We start from the raw sequence: 21,490 nt of genomic DNA on the forward strand, positions 1-21,490 counted from the left end.
GACCCTTTGCCGTGTTTTAAATATGAAAAGATAAATACTGTAATATAGATTAAGAAAGACGATCTAAGGAAAACAAAGAATAACTGCTAAGATGTGTGAACGCGTCATGTGAAGACAGGCCAGTGCATTGTTAAGCAGGTGACAGAGTGAAAGGAAACACGACAGACTTGTTAATAAATGACTAGACTGAATCAGAGAAAGTAGGAAGAACAGACTTAAATTATGAATTAAGAATGGATAGAGATTTCCGGGAAGAGTAACATCTTTAGAATGAAGAGAACCATGAATAAGTATCTGAAGAAAATAATGATTATGATGACAATAGTCATTATATGTCTGTTGTCTCTCTCTTTGCCATCTGTCCATCCATCCATCCATCCATCCACCCACCCACCAACCCACCCATCCATCCATCTATCTATCAGTCTATCCAGCAATCCACCTACGCAAATCTATTGTTTAAGCTCTACACTTATTTCAATAAATTTTGGCTAAAACTATAAATTACATACATAATGAATGTGTAAATCGCGAAATTTAATTTCCTAAAGCTGATGCACTGACACCACTAAACGGGCTGTTCCTTGTCCATGTCACTTTTGGAACGGCGTCGTACTGAGCGAAGCCTGTTTCAAATCGTACACCCATTACTATCTCAACATCAATTATTCCTTCGATGCTACATAACCACTCAGTTGATCCGAACAAATGTAACTTTTCGTTCTGAAAAGAATTTTAATATGTTACATTTGTTCCGATCAAATTTCTGCACATTTAAAGAACAAAACTAAAATTCTTTCAATCATTTCTTATTATAATAACCTGCTCTCTTAAATTGACTAACCATATTGGGATTTAACTTAGTAGGTTTCTCAAAATACGCTATGAAATGTTTAATGTGAAATAATTTTTATCTCGAAAAGGAAGCAAAAACGAACAAAATTGTATTACAATTTTTTGTTCTAAATATCTCAAAGAATAACTCTGAAATTAATGAATTACTCACGGTTCACCTTGTAGGTCTATATGAAAATCTAAATATACCTAAATGTTACATAAATAGGTCTAGGGCCTATATATTAAACTTCGCTATGGTTAGCTCACGCATAACCGTAGTTGTTTAAGGCAAGGGAATTTTTTCTGACGCAGAACTACTGTACGTCTTTCTGCTCACTAGGAGGCCTAAAGGGCGGATAACTTAGAACTTGACCATCACATAAAAGTACAACCTCCTCTCGCCCTTGTTCTCCTTATATTTCGCTTGTTTTCCTTGTCTTCCATTGTTCTCCTTGTCGTCCCCAGTTCTCATTACATTCCCCTTGACTTCCTCCTTATAACGAAAAGTAGATATAGTAATCAATTTCTCCGAAACACGTACTAGGCAACTTAATTTATTTCATTTTAGGCGAGAAACAAAATTTAATGATCACTGGACAGAATTCGAGCTCATATTCACTTTGTGCTTTTGATCTCAAAGTACCATTTATTTTTAATAAAATGTTATATATCACGTGCATCATTTCCAGATAAATTTACTAGTAGATACTGAATATGAAGATTTTATTTTATTTTTATTTTACTTGGTTATTTAACGACACTGTATCAACCACGAGATTATTTAGCGTCGATGAGATTGGTGATAGCGAGATGATATTTGGCGAAATGAGACCGAGGATTCGACATAGATTACCCGACAACTGCCTTACAGCTTGGGAAAACCTCGGAGAAAACCCAACCAGATAATCAGCCCAAGTGGGAATCGAACCCGCGCCCGAGCGCAACTCCGGATCGGCAGGCCGACTGAGCTACAACGGTGGCTGAATATGAAGAAATTCGCTCCAATAGTTCAGGAGAAATTGTTGCACACAGACAGACAGACAGACGAAAATCACTAATCAACATGAAGGACGCTCAAAACATATACCTATCCTCGAAAATCTCCAAGTCGATTTTTTGAAGCATTAAGAGAATAATTTCTGTAACGAGAATATAAAATATTAAGGAAAGATCAGAAATTACACTGAAGATATCTATAAAATCTGCAAAAGCGATTGTAAATCTGTTAACGGGGTGGACTTGGCAACACTGGCAAGAACACCTCTGTCAGATTTGTCTTGTGGTGAATGTTCCATTTTGTCCATTCCGGTGCTCAGTGGGCGACAGTGGTGCCCTCTGACCTCTCGCTCGTCAGCGAGGAGGACCACCTAGTTCAACGACGCGGACGACCCCTGACCTCCCACTCACCTGCTCAAGATGTCCACCTTCTTATCCAGCGTGCTCATCTGGTCGTTCCACGCAGCTACGTGCAGTTGGAACGTGTCCCACACGTGGGCTCGTTCCTGCAGATTCTTGACGTTGCTGTCGAGGCTACTCAGAGTCGAGGCCATGGACAGCATCCGGTACTCCAGCTTGCCGAGGTACAGAGTGTTGAACTTTTCCAGCTCGTCTGCAAACAACAGAATACTGTTGAGGTCACTGGTCAGACGTCCAAGTATTTAAGGGAAGAATAATATTTGCTGTAGAAGATATAAATAAATTGGCTATGGGGCTCTGGAGACCTTCAAATCCCCTTTAAGTTCCTTCAGTGAGGCAGTGAATTCCGAAGAGAGTTAAGTGGCCTCCGGGCTGACAGCAAACATATCTTTCCAATCAGCCCCGCGATCCTTTGCAAATGCGTTAGAGTAGTCTTTGCCTGTTACTTTACTTCACCTATTTTTCTCCATTAATATATTCATTCATCAAGACCAACGCTGTGGTCTGGCCACAGTTCATAAGATCACGTGTTCGATTCTGGTTAGAGCACAGGGACTTTGTTCCTTGAAGGGAACTGTTTCTGTGTCTGAAATTTAGGTTAAATCTAGATCTAAGACCTCTCCTGGCGCTACATACCTAACCATATATGGTTATCCTACCTATATTTTAGGAGCAATGTAACTCCGCCTTTCAGGCGCTCCAACCTCGTAAGTGAAGACAGAAATATCGAAAAACAACCTGGTGGCATTAGAGGTGAAAAAAAAAATATCCGTTTATTCTTAATTCGCCCATCATATATACATTCAATCTCTCTTTTAAAATAATACTATGGTAAATTTTCGGACTCATCTCGCCATTACTAGAGATGGGAACGATAATATATCGATTTTTACGAAATGCCGATATTTTCGTTTCGATATAGCGATATATCGAAATGGAAATTTTGATTCAATATATTGTATAAAATATCGGTTTTCTCATAAATTTATCGATTTTTTGTGGAATTATCATCATTATCAACAACAAAATCCACACTAGACAACTCCGATAATTCCCGAGAGATGGCGCTACTGAAGGTGGACAATTACATAATTATGCCTCACTCAATACCTTGTTCTAATTGGCTGGATTGGAATTCGAATTCAAACTGTTTAATATGCAGCATCAAATTCAAAATGCAGCGTGTGCGAACGTGAGACAGACGGGAGGTTTATCTACTACTGTTTTAATATTGTTATTAATGTTCTCCAAGACAGGAGAGCAACTCTCACCCTGAAAGGGAACCGTCTGACCTCAAAACGGGTATCAAAACTTTTATTTCTATATTCTGAAATGGAAAGAGAAACAAGGATTTAATACCGATGTGGCATTTGTTTAAGTCCATGATTTCTATGCATAACCTAGTAGGCCTACTGACATTCTGTTTTCTTATTATATCTTTTAGTGCATAAAAATTCTATCCCTATAATCATCACGATTGTTGTTTGGAATGTTGGAGTGTAACAATAACTTGCAATGGGAACTAACTATAGAAGGATTCTATCAAATCAACTGTGAAGTTTGTTAAAACTTGTGACATTCTAAGAACAGTTTACTTATATTTAAAAATAATTACAAGTTCTGTTTACTTACATTTAAAAATGATTACGTTGTTAGGTAGAACAGAACATTATATTTTTGTCCTGGATTGAATCCTATATAACATTAGAATAATTGAATCGTGTTCCAATATCAAATGCTCAACCATGTGGAGTTCACTTAACTCTTTCTCACTATATCATTTAAGATTCCTTGCCTACACGATAATTTTGATTTAGGTTACGACCTACATCATATGGTATTGAAAATGTATTGTTTATTGTTACAATTTTACATTATTTATGCTTTTGACTGTTATGATGTTAATTTCAATGGTATAAAGGAATATTACAATTTAAATAATATTATTTTAATACAATAAATGTACGCCTGAAAATGCAATTTGCTTACGGAATAGCGATATCGATAATCGTTCGATATATCGATATATTTTCTGCGATATATATCGTTTATCGAAATTAGGTTTGCAATATATTGCAATATCAATATATCGGTATTTAATTTATTTCCTCCATCACTAGCCATTACTGATTCTATCCACAATATTTATTTAAAGAGCGAAACTTTTTTGTTCTCGGTTCGGTGTTATTCTGGTATTTACATTTTCAAGGAATTGGTTTTTATTTATAAGGCTTGTGATAAAATTGAGAGTGAAATAAATTTAACTTAATTTGTGTTTAGTATTATTAATGATTATTTTTCCATTATTTGAATATGCATCATATCAAGGGCATCATGCCAGAAGGGCGCATTTACAAAATTGCAAGTTTACAGTAGAGCCATATAAATATGGAAGGATTTTTCCTGTCCTTGTCTACATAACCAGGTACTTTCTTCGATTCTTCCTGATGTCAAATGTAATTCCCAAACGATTCTTTTCAAATATAAATAGGTCCCATTAAAATGTTTCAATAACGCAAAATTTGTTGATACGCTCTTCTGGTATGTATGATGCCCTCGATACAAGTATTTACAATAGAATGTGTTTAATTTTAATAATCCGTTGCTAAGCAATTATTGTCGTCGGAATAGCACGACTTAATTCATTGCCGTTGCTAAGCAAATGACGACAGATCTTGAAGTTTTCGTAACTTTTTTTTTCATTTGGCACTCGAGTATTAACGTTTCACGTTAAAACAATAAAGCAGCGATTTACTAAGATTTTCTCTAACAATTTTTCTTAGCTGTTTTATTTAGGCCTACATATTATTCGATACTAATAAAAATATAGATTGTACACGTACAGAGTAAAGGTTGGTAAATTGTGATATGAGTAATATTGTGATAGTTCTTTTTGAGAATTTATTACAATTTATTGAACGAGAGAAAGGTCGATTTTTTGCGTCAACGTATTAAGGGAATGTTCTTGGACAAGTTGCTGCACAAAGCGGTCCTTCTCTCGCTCAGTAAAATTGTAATAAATTCTCAAAAATAACTATCACAATATTACCAACCTTTACCCTACCCCTGAAAACTCTTTCTCATAGAAATTGTCACCTCTATAATAAATTATGTATTCAATCGAAATCTTCTTGACAAACAATTATTAAGTATCATAGATATTTTAGACAGCCATATACGCACATGTTCATGTTGAAATGCACTATTGTGAGGAAGCTTGTTGTTAAAAGTGAACAACTTTGAACTATTCAGATAGTCAACAAATGATACGAGCTCACCATTAATAACAACTATTACATATTCAATTCTCAAATTATACAAATTACATTAAGAATCTTTTAATAAACGATAAACCCAATGGTCCACTAGTAGTAGCGTGTGACGTATTTATATGATGTATGTGTTAAAAATTGTTATATTATTTAGATTAAAGATTTGCTACATTGAGCCTGGAAGCCTCGTTTCTCAAAATCTCTACCCACAAAATAAAATAACTCTTTCAGTATTTGTATCATAAATAATTACAGGTATTATACGTACAAAAGGTTTCACAGAAATAACATATTCTATGCTTTATGAAAATAGATCATTATATATATATAATTTTTCTTTAAACTGTTTACCGTCTATAAAATAATGCCTACAATTAGCCGTCTTGGTAGTCGCGTTGGCAGAGCGCTGGTTTACGACGACCGCGGATCCCAGTTCAAATTTCGGAGATGGCGCAGTTGTATTTACAAAGCCAAGTTGTGAGGGTTTTTCTCGGGATTTTCTCCTCGTTATTTCACCAATACGCTACACAAATCCACTTTCATTATCAACTACGTATCGAAAAATGGGCATCACTGAGTGTTTGCGGGACGCCGAATCGATCGTCCATTATGATGGATGTTTCTCGCGGTTTGCCCAAAAGTTGATAGATGGTGTGGTGTTGGATTTCAGAGGAGTGATATGTTTGTATAAGTACACCGACGTGCTTACGGGACGCGGACATGACTCATGTAGATCTGTTTGGCATGAATGTGATTAATTAAACCATAAAAGACGTCAAATGTTTTATATAAATTCGGGGGCAGAGGCTGCTACCAGAAGGGAATGTGAGTAAGCATCTGAAACTTAGGTTTCAGCGTCTTTTTTTTTAAATCCACCATTTGGTGTAGGAGTAAATGGATGCATGCAGGATGAAGGCACAGAACTGGCCTATTGCGTCTATAATGGTAAAAGAGATATATAGTATTTCCTTTTTGAGAGCTGGAAGAGATATGAGTTTGATTGACTGGTCGATTGATCGATCGTTGGGACTTAAGTTAATGGTGATCTATCCTTCTTCTTTTTCTCCACTCCAGAGATCCAGAGATTAGGCTAAATATCCTGTTCCGGCATCCATCGCTTCATAGATCTTCCTCAGTCTCTTTCTCCTGTTTCCTGTTACTGCCATGCCATTTTTGGTAATCTGCTATTTTCATTCTATTCATAGTCCATCTCAATTTAGTTTTAATGCTGTATATCTTAATCTTTGATCTCATGTCATCATTTCGTATCTGATCACTTCTTCTGTGGTCTTTTGTTGCTCTTAGAAATCTTATTTCGGCAGCTTCAATACTTTGTTCTTCTCATTTTATCATAACTTATGTTTCAATACTATATAGCAATGTAAGAATTTCAATAGTTTTATAGAATTTTAGTCTGATATCTTTCCTTGTTAAACCTCTCAAATATTTATGTATATTTCCGCGAATATCAATGTCGAAATTTCTGTATTTAATTTTTTAATTTTAAATTTTATATGATATAAAGTACCCAAGATAGCTAAAATGAAAGATTTATTCTAAAATTGCCTTTTTATGGCTATTTTTGTTATTATAGGGTAATTTCCGCAGAATGCCATTTTTTTAGTTTCTTCTCCTGGTATTTCTAACAAGAAAAGTAGGCCTATTTGGGTTAGAATAAACATACATATGTATGACATTTAGTTATAGGACCATTACGTATCTCTCAATGTGCTGGTGAGTGTCATTTTCCTGCAAAACTCTGCAAACGCTCACTAGATGTCACTGCAGAGGTTATTGTAAAAGTCAAAAGCAATGCAGATATCTTAACTATAAATGCGAGAACTTTCAATACAATGCTCAAAGCAATACGAATGACTACAAAAGGCACAGTGAAGAAAAACAAGTTGGTCACATGCCGTAATTGCACATTCTGTAATATCAGTATTGAAAGCCATGTCGATGACATTTTAGAGGTTATCCACAGATTCACCAATATCGTATCCAGCGTTCTGCCACGCGTAACGAAACATTTGTCTATATACTTCCGCAGATAATCGATTGTAAATGACAGAATGCAATTTCATGATAAAGAATCTGGGCACACGTTGAAGAACATAGCAGTACATAAAAATCGGCGGAAGTAGACGGTCAGTCATGAATCATTGCTGACAGATCTGATGTTCAAAGAGAGATCCGAAATGCGAATGAAATTAGGGCACTGGAGTCTTAAATATTCTTGTTGAACGAATAAACTAGAGACGTCGGCTGAAAACTTGACTCGGCATTTATTGCTTTCTGTTTCCTGTTTAAACTCTAGCATGAAATAAACTGTTAGTTGGCTTGGTGTACATAAATGTTAAGGCCCTACTTTAACGTTCCGGAAGGCAACGGTTGACCGAATCGTGTCTAATAAATGAATACTTATCCTATAACGATATGGTGCCCTATGTTGTTTTTGTTGGTTATTTAACGACTATCTATCAACTACTAGGTTATTTAGCGCAATGGAATTGGTGATAATGAGATTCTATTGGCAAGATAGACCAAGGATTCGAATGCGATTATATTAGACTTACAATTGGGAGGAAAAATCTCGAGGCAAAACGCAACTACATAATCAATCTAAGCGGGAATTGAACCGACGCTCGAGTTTGGCTCCGGTCTACAGCCTGAACTACGCCGCTGGCTACTGTATTTTTAACATACTTTATCCATGTTATGAGTCCTGCAGTGTTTATTTATTAAGTTGAAATAGTCCCAATAACATGAATGCACGTTCGGATTTATAAAGAGTGGTTCAGGACCTCTGCACCAAACCCTGAGGGATGTCAGGTCTCTCATGGACGACCATTTTTGTCAGACAACTCATTTTCTCCGACGCGTCGTTTAAAAGCTACGCGATCTTAGGTTATAATACAATGAATTACTTAATTTACTTCCATACAATTTACAGCAGGTATTAACGTAAAGTTTACAAATTCTACATGCCGGTTACAGCAGGTGTTGAAAGTGTCCATTCTGAACCGCACTGCATTCGTGACAACGTCGTACCATTGACCGTCGAACTCTCTCCGACATGGGGGGAGTCCATCGCTGTGGAGTAACGGTTAACATACCTGACCGTGAAACGAGCGGACTCATGTTCAAATCCTGATTAGAACAAGTTACCTGGTTGAGATTTAAGAGCAAATGCTGGGTAACTTAAGACGCTGGACCTTGGACTCATTTTGCTGGCATTATCACCATCTCATTCAGACGCTAGATAACCATAGTAGTCGATAGAACGTCGTAAAATAACTAAAGAAACTTGGGAGATCTCTGATGAAGTTGGTCAATAGCAGCGCGTATCGCACAATAAGATCATCTCTAGTGTCAACTGGGTGGTGTATACTACACTTCACATATCCCCAAAGAAAAAATCAAAGGGCACTAAGTCGAGGGATCGTGCTGGCCACGCAACGGGTTCCCCCTCTCCATCTCCATCAACCTCCGTAGTTGTTGTTTATGAGCTCGCACAGCAAAAAAAAAAAGTACTGCGGGTTGCATCATTCTGGAACCACATATCCCTTCGCATCGCGAGGGGTACATTCTCCATGAGCAGTTAGTTGCATTGTGTTCTGAACACTCAAAAGATAAGCTACTTCGTTCAAAGTGGCGACAAAACCACAGGTCCTACAGCAGGTAATCACAAACAATTCCCGCCCAGATGTTCACATAAAACCGCTGCTGGTAAACCCTAATGAACACGACATGTGAGTTTTCATTCTCTCACATGTGAATGTTCATGCTGACGAAATATCCATCTCGCATGAAGGTCTCATTGATACAAACTGTACATTGCCGTTAGCGACAAAGTATCGCCGACCCTGCATTTCCCGCTCACGTCTTGTTTATCGCGATGCGAAGGGACATGTGTTTCCATGTTTCAGCCCCATATAATGCCACACTCCACACAAAGCACTTCACTAGTTTTTCTTGTAAAAATAAACCTGGTAGCTTCTCGTTGCTTTCCGCACACCACTCTAGCTTTTGCATCTTACAAGATCCCAGGAAACTCCAGCGTGGAGGTGAGGAGAGTGGATTTGATTAATTAGGTCTTTTTATCTCATTGAAATTCACCGCAAGGGCTAAATGTGAGTTCTAACAGAGTTTTTGACCCAATTAGAAATCGAAAATCCCAAGTAGTCTTTGCCCTTGTGCAAAGAACTATGAATGAAGTGATACAGAATTTACCATAATCAAATAGTGAGGTTTTTGCACTCACATTGTAATTGCATATTTCTTTGAGGTGAGTCAAATGTTATTTCTTATATCTTGGGAACACTATATAGGCTAGAGCACTTTATTATACAAGCAGACAATCCACCATGTTTAATCCCAAGAGAATTACGTGCATTACGGGAATCTCTATTATCTCAATAAACTATATTACTATGGCAACAGACCCAGTGCCACCTAAAATAATTGACTGTGGGATTCAACATGGAGGATTGGTCTGCTCAGGGAATATAGTGCTTTAGTACAGGCTATCACGTAAGAAGCAACTACGGTACTTCAACAAGGTGATATCGTCCACCAATAACTGAATTGTTAGGTGCAATTGCATTATTGGATTGAATTGAAATGAACTGAATTGAATTAAACTGAATTTCAGAAGGGGGACTACGACTCAGCACTGCGATCTAGGAAGATCTATTGCACTAACCTCCGAACTGGCGTATTCCCAAACTAAAGCTGGAGTCGGAGGGAATAGAACTGTCGAGTAACTCGGTTCTAGCGGTTTAATGTGCTTGCAGCGGAGCACCGAAGATACTCTGTTAAGCGTAGCCGTTACCGGTCAGTTCAAATAGAGTTCAGATGTTTCACTTAGGTCTAGCAGAAAACGACGTAGGTATTATTGTATTTAAATATTTTCTGCCGTAGGACAAATTATTTCCGATAGGAGATCATCCTTATTCCCAAGGCGGGCTGAAACCCTAGTGTTTTTTAAAAGGAATTTATCCTACATCTGACCAGTCAAGTGGCCCTAAAGAACTCTGACAGTATGTACATATTATTATTATTATTATTATTATTATTATTATTATTATTATTAAAGTCCAGAATAACAGAGGTTTGGATTTGAACGAGTTACATCAGCTCCATGTCTATGCGGATGACTTGAATATGTTAGGAGAAAATCCACAAACGATTAGGGAAAACACAGGAATTTTATAATAAACATACAATGTATATAAAACACAGTTGTATGAACACTTTATAAAGATATATATTGTATGTTTATTATCTAACCCATGAACACTGTTTAATTGACCTTACATGTGTGAGTTAAACAGGAATTTTACTTGAAGCAAGTAAAGTGATAGGTTTGGAAGTAAATCCCGAAAAGACAAAGTTTGTGATTATGTCTCGTAATCAGAATATTGTACGAAATGTAAATATAAAAATTGGAAATTTATCCTTTGAAGATGTTATGTTATGTTTTATTTAACGACGCTCGCAACTGCAGAGGTTATATCAGCGTCGCCGGATGTGCCGGAATTTTGTCCCACAGCAGTTCTTTTACATGCCACCAGTAAATCTACTGACATGAGCCTGTCGCAGTTAAGCACATTTAAATGTCATCGACGGCCAGCGCTATACCAACTCGCCAACCAGGTCGACTCCTTAGAAGAGGAGAAAAATTCAAATATCTTGGAGCAATAGTAACAAATATAAATGACACTCGGGAGGAAATTAAACGCAGAATAAATATGGGAAATGCATGTTATTATTCTGTTGAGAAGCTTTTATCATTCAGTCTGCTCTCAAAAAAGGTAAAGTTAGACTTTATTTAAAAAATTATATTAACAATTCTTCTGTATGCTTGTGAAACTTGGACTCTCACTTTGAGAGAGGAAAAGAGGTTAAGGATGTTTGAGAATAAGGTGCTTAGGAAAATATTCGGGGCTAAGAGTGATGAAGTTGCAGAAGAATGGTTAAACTTAACGCAGAACTGCATGCATTTTATTCTTCACCTGACATAATTAGAGGCCGGGACGTAGATCGGAGAATAATATTAAAATGGATTTGAGGGAGGTGGGATAATATTATAGAGACTGGATTAATCTTGCTCAGGATAGGGACCGATGGCGGGCTTATGTGATGGCGGGAATGAACCTTCGGGTTACTTAAAAGCCATAAGTAATTATTTATTATTATTATTATTATTATTATTATTATTATTATTATTATTACAATGTTAAGAGTGTTTCATTAATATTGAAATATGTTAAAAATGGAAGTGCATTATATTTTTCTATTTGTGCTTATTGGATTTATGTTACCTTATCAGTCATCATTTTATTTGTGTTTAATTCTATGATTTATGTTACCTAATTACTTTAATTATCAATAATATTACTCTTCACCAAAGAGAACATTGTTGTATGGAGGGCTAGTCATGTTATAAAATAAATAAACATTATGTTCTTCAGTTCAAGGTTCCAGGTTTTACTGATTACTTTATCCACTTTCCGTAATAGTAAATAATTATGTGCATTAAGTGCTTTAGGTAGCGCTTCATGGAACCCGTTCTTTCTATCTTCTTTTTTACTTAACTGCAACGTTTAACATTTACCTCACATGTTAATGTATTATCTGTTAGTATTATAAATTATTTTATCAATATATCTGCAGTGTGCCATATATCTGCAGTGCCTGGGAAAAGTGACATAAGTCAGTTTCCACAAACCTTTTTTGATAATTTATTGACAACTTACGGAACACCTGCTCGCTTGGAAAAAGAGACATATGTATTTCTCCCATTCCAATAATTTATACAGAAAAAAATCAAATCGACATAAACCAGTGTGAGTTGTCAATAAATTATCAAAAGAGGTTTGTGGAAACCGATTATGTCACTTTTCCCAGGCACTGCAGATATAAGAATACTGAAGGTTAAATAGGCCTTTCATATAAAATAACTCCACAAATAGCTGTAATCACGCAAATAAAATTTGCAACCGCTATTTTGCAATGAAGAGAAGCAAAGCGAAAGCGCTTTACTACAACGCTTTTAGAACACGCTTGGTTTCACTTTCAAAGTATGTTCTAAAATCGACTTAATCTATCCAAATTTTAAATCTGCCGCCACAAAATTGTACTCTGTACTGTACTCGGTTCAACCGAGTAATGACGTCACAGTACCTGCTCCGAACCGAATCGCTCTGTCCCCAGCCCTATCCCAAACCTCACTGATTGACCACTAAGTTTCACTACGTACCCAGCTTATGAGCAGGCAACCCCACTCATTCCTCGGCCAGCCACCTTCGTGCGTGACCAACCGGCTTTTGGGGAATGCTTGTGTGTGATATTTGTCGCCGAACGGTTGCGCTCTTGTAGAAATGCAGCACGCCACACCATGAATTAACGCGGATTATGGTAAGGATCACAATGACATGTGATTAAATTATGGTGAAATGAGTTCGAAGTCCATCGCTGAAAATTATCCAGCAATTCCGTTTCAATAGGTTAAGGGAAAAACTTGGAAAAAACTCCAACCACATCCAACTAGTAATAGTACGCAAAATAATAACAATGAGATACTGACATCCAGGACCTAATGATAGAAACAGTAAGCAAGCCTACTGAGAGGTATAGAGACGTAATAAAAGTAAGTTATGATAAGAAAGTATGTGTAGTTTCTTGGCAATCAATTTGTGTGTGTACGAGTGGTAATATATATAAACAAATTAATCTTACAGGCTATTTTATAAACTATTAAGCAGATGAGGATGTTAAGGGGTTAGGTACAGCTTACACCAGTAAAATTTTTGGAAATATTCAACATTTTTTTGCTCCATTACTGTATCTTGTACAATAATGAAAATTGGTATGTGTTAACCACTGTCCTTCTGCTATATGAAAACAATTATTTACGATTAAAAAAAATATATATATTTTTTTTTAATTCAAAATATACAGTTCACTGTGTAGTGAAGAAGCGTTTCCCTCATAACTCATAAACTTGTTAACTTTTTCATGTTCTCTCTCCTTTATTTTATTGCTGAAACTCATGTTTACAATATCATGCTCTTTCAACTACATTCCTTAATAAATATATTTTTTTTTATTTTGTGTTAGAAGAAAATACTGAGATTTTACCATTTTTGTGAAACGAATTTATTTTTTATCCGACAATCTATCAAAGATAGAGAAGTGATCTTGCAACATATTGTAGATATGACATGCATTAATACACACAAGAAATTTCATCACAGAATGTTGGATAGTTTTTGAGTTATGTGGGAAATGTTTCATCACTGCACAGTGAACTGAATTTTGAAGAAAAAATGTAAATAATTTTTTTCAATCGTAAAAATATTTTTTTCGTATAGCAGAAGGACAATGTTTTACACATACTAATTTTCATTACTGTACAACAGTAGTGTCAGAGTTGTAAGCTCCGAAACCGGTTGTGGTGCTAGAGACTCCAGTCGGAGCGTGAACTTGCTTATGTCTGTGGAAGCACCGGAGCACGCAACGAGTTAGTGGAGCGCTCCGTTCCGTTTAGGCTGTGTCTGACAACGCTGCTGTACAAGATACAGTAATGGAGGAAAAAAATTTGAATATTTCCAAACTTTTACTGCTGTAAGCTGTACCTAACCCCTTAAGGCACAAAGTCGTGATTAAAAACCTTCATTAGCATGCAAGTATTACACATTTTATAACATTGAAAAATTAAGTTGTCTTAGATGAGATAAGAAACTAGCGGCAAGAAAACCGGCCTTTCATTTATTCTCAGGTTAACGATTGCGGCAAGTAGATGTCAAGAGTTATCCGATTGCCAGAGGAACATGTTCACCAAGGTATATAGAGAGTATTAATAAGGTAGCGCCATCCGTTGCAGCAAAGCACTAGCGGAGTGTGACGTCACCGTGGAGGGAAGCTGGCTGATAGCGGCACTGTATTCAAATACGCTATACGATTTATTTCATATTTACGTCAATTTAAATACTTAAATATCGCAATTTACTCACACTGACAGGTTGTTTTGTTTTATTAATATATAAACATACAAATATAACCCTCACAACACCTTTTATTATTGTGTAGGCTGTAACGTTTGTATCATATTTGAAATGTTGAACAATTATGTAATAGTTCAATGTTGTCGCGTTTTAAGGTAAACTATTGTGGGGAACAAATAAATTGCAAACTAGTATATATTTAAAAAATAATGGGATAATATGAGTTTTCAAGACGGCTTTTGTTATTAAATTATTTCAGTATTAAACACGGGTTTTCTACAATAAAATAAACGCTTCAATTTCGATCTTGAATTTATATGTAACCTTATCTTAGCTGTCTCTACTTAATAATCCATGGCGCTACAGCCCGCGAAGGGCCTAGACCGACCAGCCGGCTGCTGGCCTCACGCCCACATGCCGAAGCAGAGGTGGACGATCATCCAACCAGAATAGAGGTATCGTGTGGTTAGCACGATGATCCTCCCAGTCGTTATAGCTGGTATTCGCAACCGGATTTCGCTACATATCGTAGCTCCCCAAGTGCAACATGATGCTGGGTGGGCACAGGTTCCATACACTGGCCGAAATTTCATGAGAAAATTTCTTCCCCCATGAGGACTCGAACCAGCGCGCATTCCGTAACGCGAGTCCTAGGCGGGATGCCTTAGACCGCGACGCCACGGCGCGGGACAGCTGTCTCTACTTAAGCCCTATTTATCACAGACAAATATATAGCTATTTATGGCTTAAAACAAAATTATAGCGCCAGTGTAATCAGTTCTACACATGAGCAAATAGTGGGCCTTTGAAGTTCATGTTTTTTTTTTCAATTTAGGCCTAGTTTGTCGTTTGCTTAGATTAATATCACATATGTAATTGAGTAATATCAATGTGCTAAACTTTTATAAAGTTTGAAATAACTAGCGATTAAGACACAATAAATGTATACATTCATAGACTATTATTTATTTCACACTATGTTGGAGCATATTTCTAAAAAAAAAATAGTCCCCCAAGATCGGTACCGTACTTCTATAAAAAAAAATCTTTGAATTGAACACTGGTATTATTCACAAAGTGTGTTTCTAAATTCTGACATTGGCAAAGGGTATTCTTCCGTTTCTTATTTTAATATTTAGTGGTAGGCCTACATATAATGAAAAATACAGTACCACCAGTTGGTAATGCAACATAATTTTTAATAAACAATGACGTCATTCCTAAATCACTTCCCTGTAAAATCACATTCAAGGTATATAGAGAGTACACTCAGTTTAATGTATACATCCTGCTTTAAACCACTACTTTCTGTTTCAGTGCTAACATCTAGCTTTCTCTTTTTTGGGGATAAAACCTCTATTCTACCCAGAGCTCGTTTCCTAATTTCTCTTTTAGTTTTTCTGGCATTTCTATCATTTACCTGTTCTGACGTGTTAAAGATTACGGGTTGATCATCATTGGCTGGCTGCAGAGATTGGGGTGATACAAATAAGGATGGAATTGCCGTGGCTTTCAGTTGCTTTCTTGCTTTTGTCCCAAGAAGTTCTGCTCTCAAGTCCCTCACGTAATCCTCTTCTTGAAAATGGACACTGGACACTCTTGCTTGTTTCACATTAACGAAGTCTTTACGTTTGCAAGCATTAACCCTTGCCGCACAGAGCGTTTTGTCTTTAGGAAAAGCGTGATAAATTACATCAGTGCCTTGAGTTTTTTGATTATAATTCTGACAAACAGCAACAGCACAATTTGGCATGTTTATAAATATATCACATACATAACAACACAAAAAAGGCGCAACACCACAGTTTTTGTTACCTAGCCTCCAACAATAAAAACACACGCAATTACTCGGGAAACGAAATAAAAATATTAAATTCTAATTATTATAATATACAAATATTAACTCTACTATAGCTTCTACTTTAATAACAAGGATATATAGAGAACTAATGAAACAGAGCCATCCATTTACGACATTTCTTCGAGTAACCTCTGCACATTTAATACCATCACATGCCTCTCGTGACTAACGCATGCCTCCACAGTGACGTCATGCGCACAACGGAGAAACTCGAGGCCTTTGCGCATCTAGAATGAGCATCCCCTGCATATGTTCACTAAAACTAAGAGATACAGCAGAGGATTGGGTGCAAAAGGTTCATTTAACAATATGTTACAGTTCATGATAAACACATTTAAAATTAAGAAACATGACGGAAAAAACTGTTATTCACATTTAAATGCAAAGAAACAAGTCGTGATTAAAAATCGTCATTAGTATGTAACTATTACCGTCTTCACAACAATGAAAAATTAAGTTGTCTTCGGTGAGATAAGGAATTGCCGTTCAGTAAACTAGCCTTTCATTTATTTTCACGTTGTAAAGATTTCGGCTCAGAGATGTCAGGATTATCGTAATACTAATGGGGAAATGCTACGAGAAGTAAGAAAAATGGGCATACAACATCATTATTTTCCTCATATAGGACTAAGAAAGACAGGTTTATATGATTTATGACATTTAAATCTGTTTAATTCAGTTTTACAAAGAGATCTCAGAATAAAAATCAAGTAATTAATGCAGCGCACTTCGAACGCGCCATATATGGGTACCATTAAAACGTTCTGCTTCGAATGTACAGAGCTTTGAAATCTCTAGGTACATAAATTTTGCTGACTATCAGAAATTTAATGCGACATTTCTATAGCCATGATAACTAATGCGAATATTTTAAGGTTCTTCATTTAGTGTTCAGTCATTTGTTAGTTTGCTTTTCTTACATGAAACAAGCAATATGTTAGATCTTGTACTTATTTCAAAAGCGAGAGAGAGAAAGAGAGAGAGATTATGGGGAAGAAATCAGGCCAGTAAATTAATATTTCAGTTTATTTTCACTAACATTAAGAATACCACTAATACAAATACCAATAACACTACTAATATTACTACTACTCTACTACCAATACATCACCACCACCACCACCACCACCACCACCACCATCACTAAATTACTATCACCACTATCACTATTATCACTACCACTCATCGACCTGGTTGGCGAGTTGGTATAGCGCTGGCGTTTTATACCCAGGGTTGCGGGTTCGATCCCGGGCCAGGTCGGTGGCATTTAGGTGTGCTTAAATGCGACAGGCTCATGTCAATAGATTTACTGGCATGTAAAAGAACTCCTGCGGGACAAAATTCCGGCACATCCGGCGACGCTGATATAACTTCTGCAGTTGCGAGCGTTGTTAAATAAACCATAATATTTATTTATTTCATTACCACTACCACACTTGTACCACCACAATCATCATATTACCACTACCACAACCACCTTACTTACTTACAAATGGCTTTTAAGGAACCCGCAGGTTCATTGCCGCCTCACATAAGCCCGCCATCGGTCTCTACCCTGTGCGAGATTAATCCAGTCTCTATCATCATATCCAACCTCCCTCAAATCCATTTTAATATTATCCTCCCAACTACGTCTCGGCCTCCCCAAATGTCTTTTTTTTACCTCCGGTCTCCCAACTAACACTTTACATGTATTTCTGGATTCGCCCATACGTGCTACATGCCCTGCCCATCTCAAACGTCTGGATATAATATTCCTAATTATGTCAGCTGAAGAATAAAATGTGTGCAGTTCTGCGTTGTGTAACTTTATCCATTCTCCTGTAACTTCATCCCTCTTAGCCCCAAATATTTTCCTAAGAACCTTATTCTCAAACACCCTTAATCTCTGTTCCTCTCTCAAAGTGAGAGTCAAAGTTTCACAACCATACAGAGCAACCGATAATACAACTGTTTTATAAATTCTAACTTTCAAATTCTACCACAACCACCACTACTTTAAAACAACGTCTAAGAAATGCAACTTTAACACTACTCGGCGGTCTTAGTTGGAGATGAAATTCTGTTTAAGGTTTGTAACTATATTTGTCCGTTGTCAGTGTGATATTCTGTGCTGCCTTAGGCCTCGTGTCGTGCTGATACCACGTCAAGAAAGTCTCGCCAATTATTGGTTTAAAAGTGTGTCAGACTTTGAAGAAATCGGATTCAGGTTCTAAGCGCTACAGAATTATTATTATTATTATTATTATTATTATTATTATTATTATTATTAGGTTTTTCCACTATTCAATGATTGCCAGTAATGCTGTTTCGTCTCTATAGATGGCAGCACAATCGGCCAGTTCCGAAACTTATCGGTCGTATGGCCGGCCTGTTCCGCAATTTGTGAAGATGACAACGAAATTATGTTATGATATGAAGAATTGTAGGATTAGGAAGTAAGAGTTTGTAGCACTTGTAATTAGTGCTATCCCAGCATTCGCCTGGGCTAAAGAGATATGTAAAACCATGTAAAACTCAAGTCAGAATATGAGCCCCCTGGAATTGAAACCCGAACCTCCCAAACACAAGGCGGACTTTTAACCTCTACACTACCATGTTTATTATGTATGCTCAAGTCAAGGTTGTTGAGCAAACGAAGTACAGAAATTTTATAGAAGAACGTATCTACTGTACCTATTTTTCTGCGTAGAAATAAATGTTGGCTAGGGAGACGAAAAGATGAAAGTATTATAAAATCATCTTAAATGAAAGAGATGTTCAAATATAAATCACACCCGAGAGATATAAAGAGATATTCCAATATAAATCATAAAGAGATATTCAAATATAAATCACACCCGAAATGAAGACCTGAGAATATCGAATATCAGCACAAAGGAATAAGTTTGGAATCGTAAAGAAGGCAGCGTAATTTAACAGGACCCCCAGTGATTAATATGTGCAAATTCATTCCTTGTTACAAGATACAGTAATGTAAATTTAATACGAGTGACACACCCAATCTTCACTGAGAGGAGATAAATCTCCAGTTCCCTCCCAGAATTGAAATCGAGTCCGTTAGCCGAAAACGAAATCATAAGAGCCTCGGAGGATGACACCGATGGTGATGGTGATAATGATGATAATGATGATGATGATAATAATAATAATAATAATAATAATAATAATAATAATAATAATATACTTATTCTGGCAGAATTAAGGCAGTAAGGTAATGAATTCCAAGAACGGATAGTGTCCATTATAAAAGATGAACACGCGGTTGTTAATCATGATGACGATTATAATGATGACGATGATGACAATTATAATGACAACTACGACGATATGATAATGATAACGATGACAATTATGATGACGATAAAGATAATTACAATGACGACGACGTGATAATGATAACGATGACAACTATGATGACAACGACGGCGACATAATAATGATAACGATGACAATTATAATGACAACGACGACAATCTGATAATGATAACGATGACAACTGTAACGATAACGACGGCGATATGATAATGATAACGATGACAATTATAATGACAACGACGACGATATGATAATGATAACGATGACGATATAATAATGATAACGTTGACAATTATAATGACAACGACGGCGATATAATAATGATAACGATGACAATTATAATGACAACGACGGCGATATAATAATGATAACGATGACGATGACAATTATAATGACAACGACGACAATGTGATAATGATAACGATGACAACTGTAACGACAACGACGGCGATATGATAATGATAACGATGACAATTATAATGACAACGACGACAATGTGATAATGATAACGATGACAATTACAATGACAACAATGACGATATGACAATGATAACGATGACAATTATAATGACAACTATGACGATATGATAATGATAACGATGACAATTATGATGACGATGAAGATAATTACAATGACAACGACGACGACGTGATAATGATAACGATGACAACTATGATGACAACGATGACGATACGATAATGATAAAGATGACAATTATAATGACAACGACGACGATATGACAATGATAACGATGACAATTATAATGACAACAACGACGATATGACAATGATAACGATGACAATTATAATGACAACGATGACGATATGATAATGATAACGATGACAACTATGATGACAACGACGGCGATATAATGATAACGATGACAATTATAATGACGACGATATGATAATGATAACGATACAATTATAATGACAGCGACGACGATATGATAATGATAAGGTTGACAATTATAATGGCAACAACGACGATATGACAATGATAACGATGACAATTATAATGACAACGATGACGATATGATAATGATAACGATGACAATTATAATGACAACGATGACGATATGATAATGATAACGATGACAATTATAATGACGACGACGATATGATAATTATAACGGTGACAATTATAATGACAACGACGACGATATGATAATGATAACGATGACAATTATAATTACAACGACGACGATACGATAATGATAACGATGACAATTATGACAACGACGACGATATGATAATGATAACGATGACAATTATAATGACAACGACGACGATATGATAATGATAACGATGACAATTATAATGGCAACAACGACGATATGACAATGATAACGATGACAATTATAATGATAACGATGACAACTATAATGACAACGACGACGATATAATAATGATAACGACGACGATATAATAATGATAATGTTGACAATTATAATGACAACGACGACGAAGTGATAATGATAACGATGACAACTATGACAACGACGGCGATATGATAATGATAACGATGACAATTATGACAATGACGACAATGTGATAATAATGATGACAACTGTAACGACAACGACGGCAATATGACAATGATAACGATGGCAATTATAATGACGACGACATGATAATGATAACGATAACAATTATAATGACGGCGACGATATGATAATGGTAGCGACGACAATATTATGACAACGACGACGATATGACAATGATAACGATGATAATTATAATGACAACGATGACAATTATAATGACAACGATGA

The 21,490-nt window shown here is 36.3% G+C and overlaps 1 protein-coding gene across 1 annotated transcript in view; it reads right to left on the minus strand.

The window, feature by feature from the left end:
- LOC138698001 (uncharacterized) overlaps positions 1 to 21,490 on the minus strand; it is a 210,155-nt gene that overhangs the window by 108,359 nt on the left and 80,306 nt on the right. The window contains exon 3 of the mRNA XM_069823669.1: positions 2,245 to 2,446. Coding sequence (XP_069679770.1) covers positions 2,245 to 2,446 — 202 coding nt within the window. The remainder of the gene's footprint in view (positions 1 to 2,244; positions 2,447 to 21,490) is intronic.

Source organism: Periplaneta americana, chromosome 4, assembly GCF_040183065.1.
Source record: "Periplaneta americana isolate PAMFEO1 chromosome 4, P.americana_PAMFEO1_priV1, whole genome shotgun sequence".
Classification (NCBI taxonomy): domain Eukaryota; kingdom Metazoa; phylum Arthropoda; class Insecta; order Blattodea; family Blattidae; genus Periplaneta; species Periplaneta americana.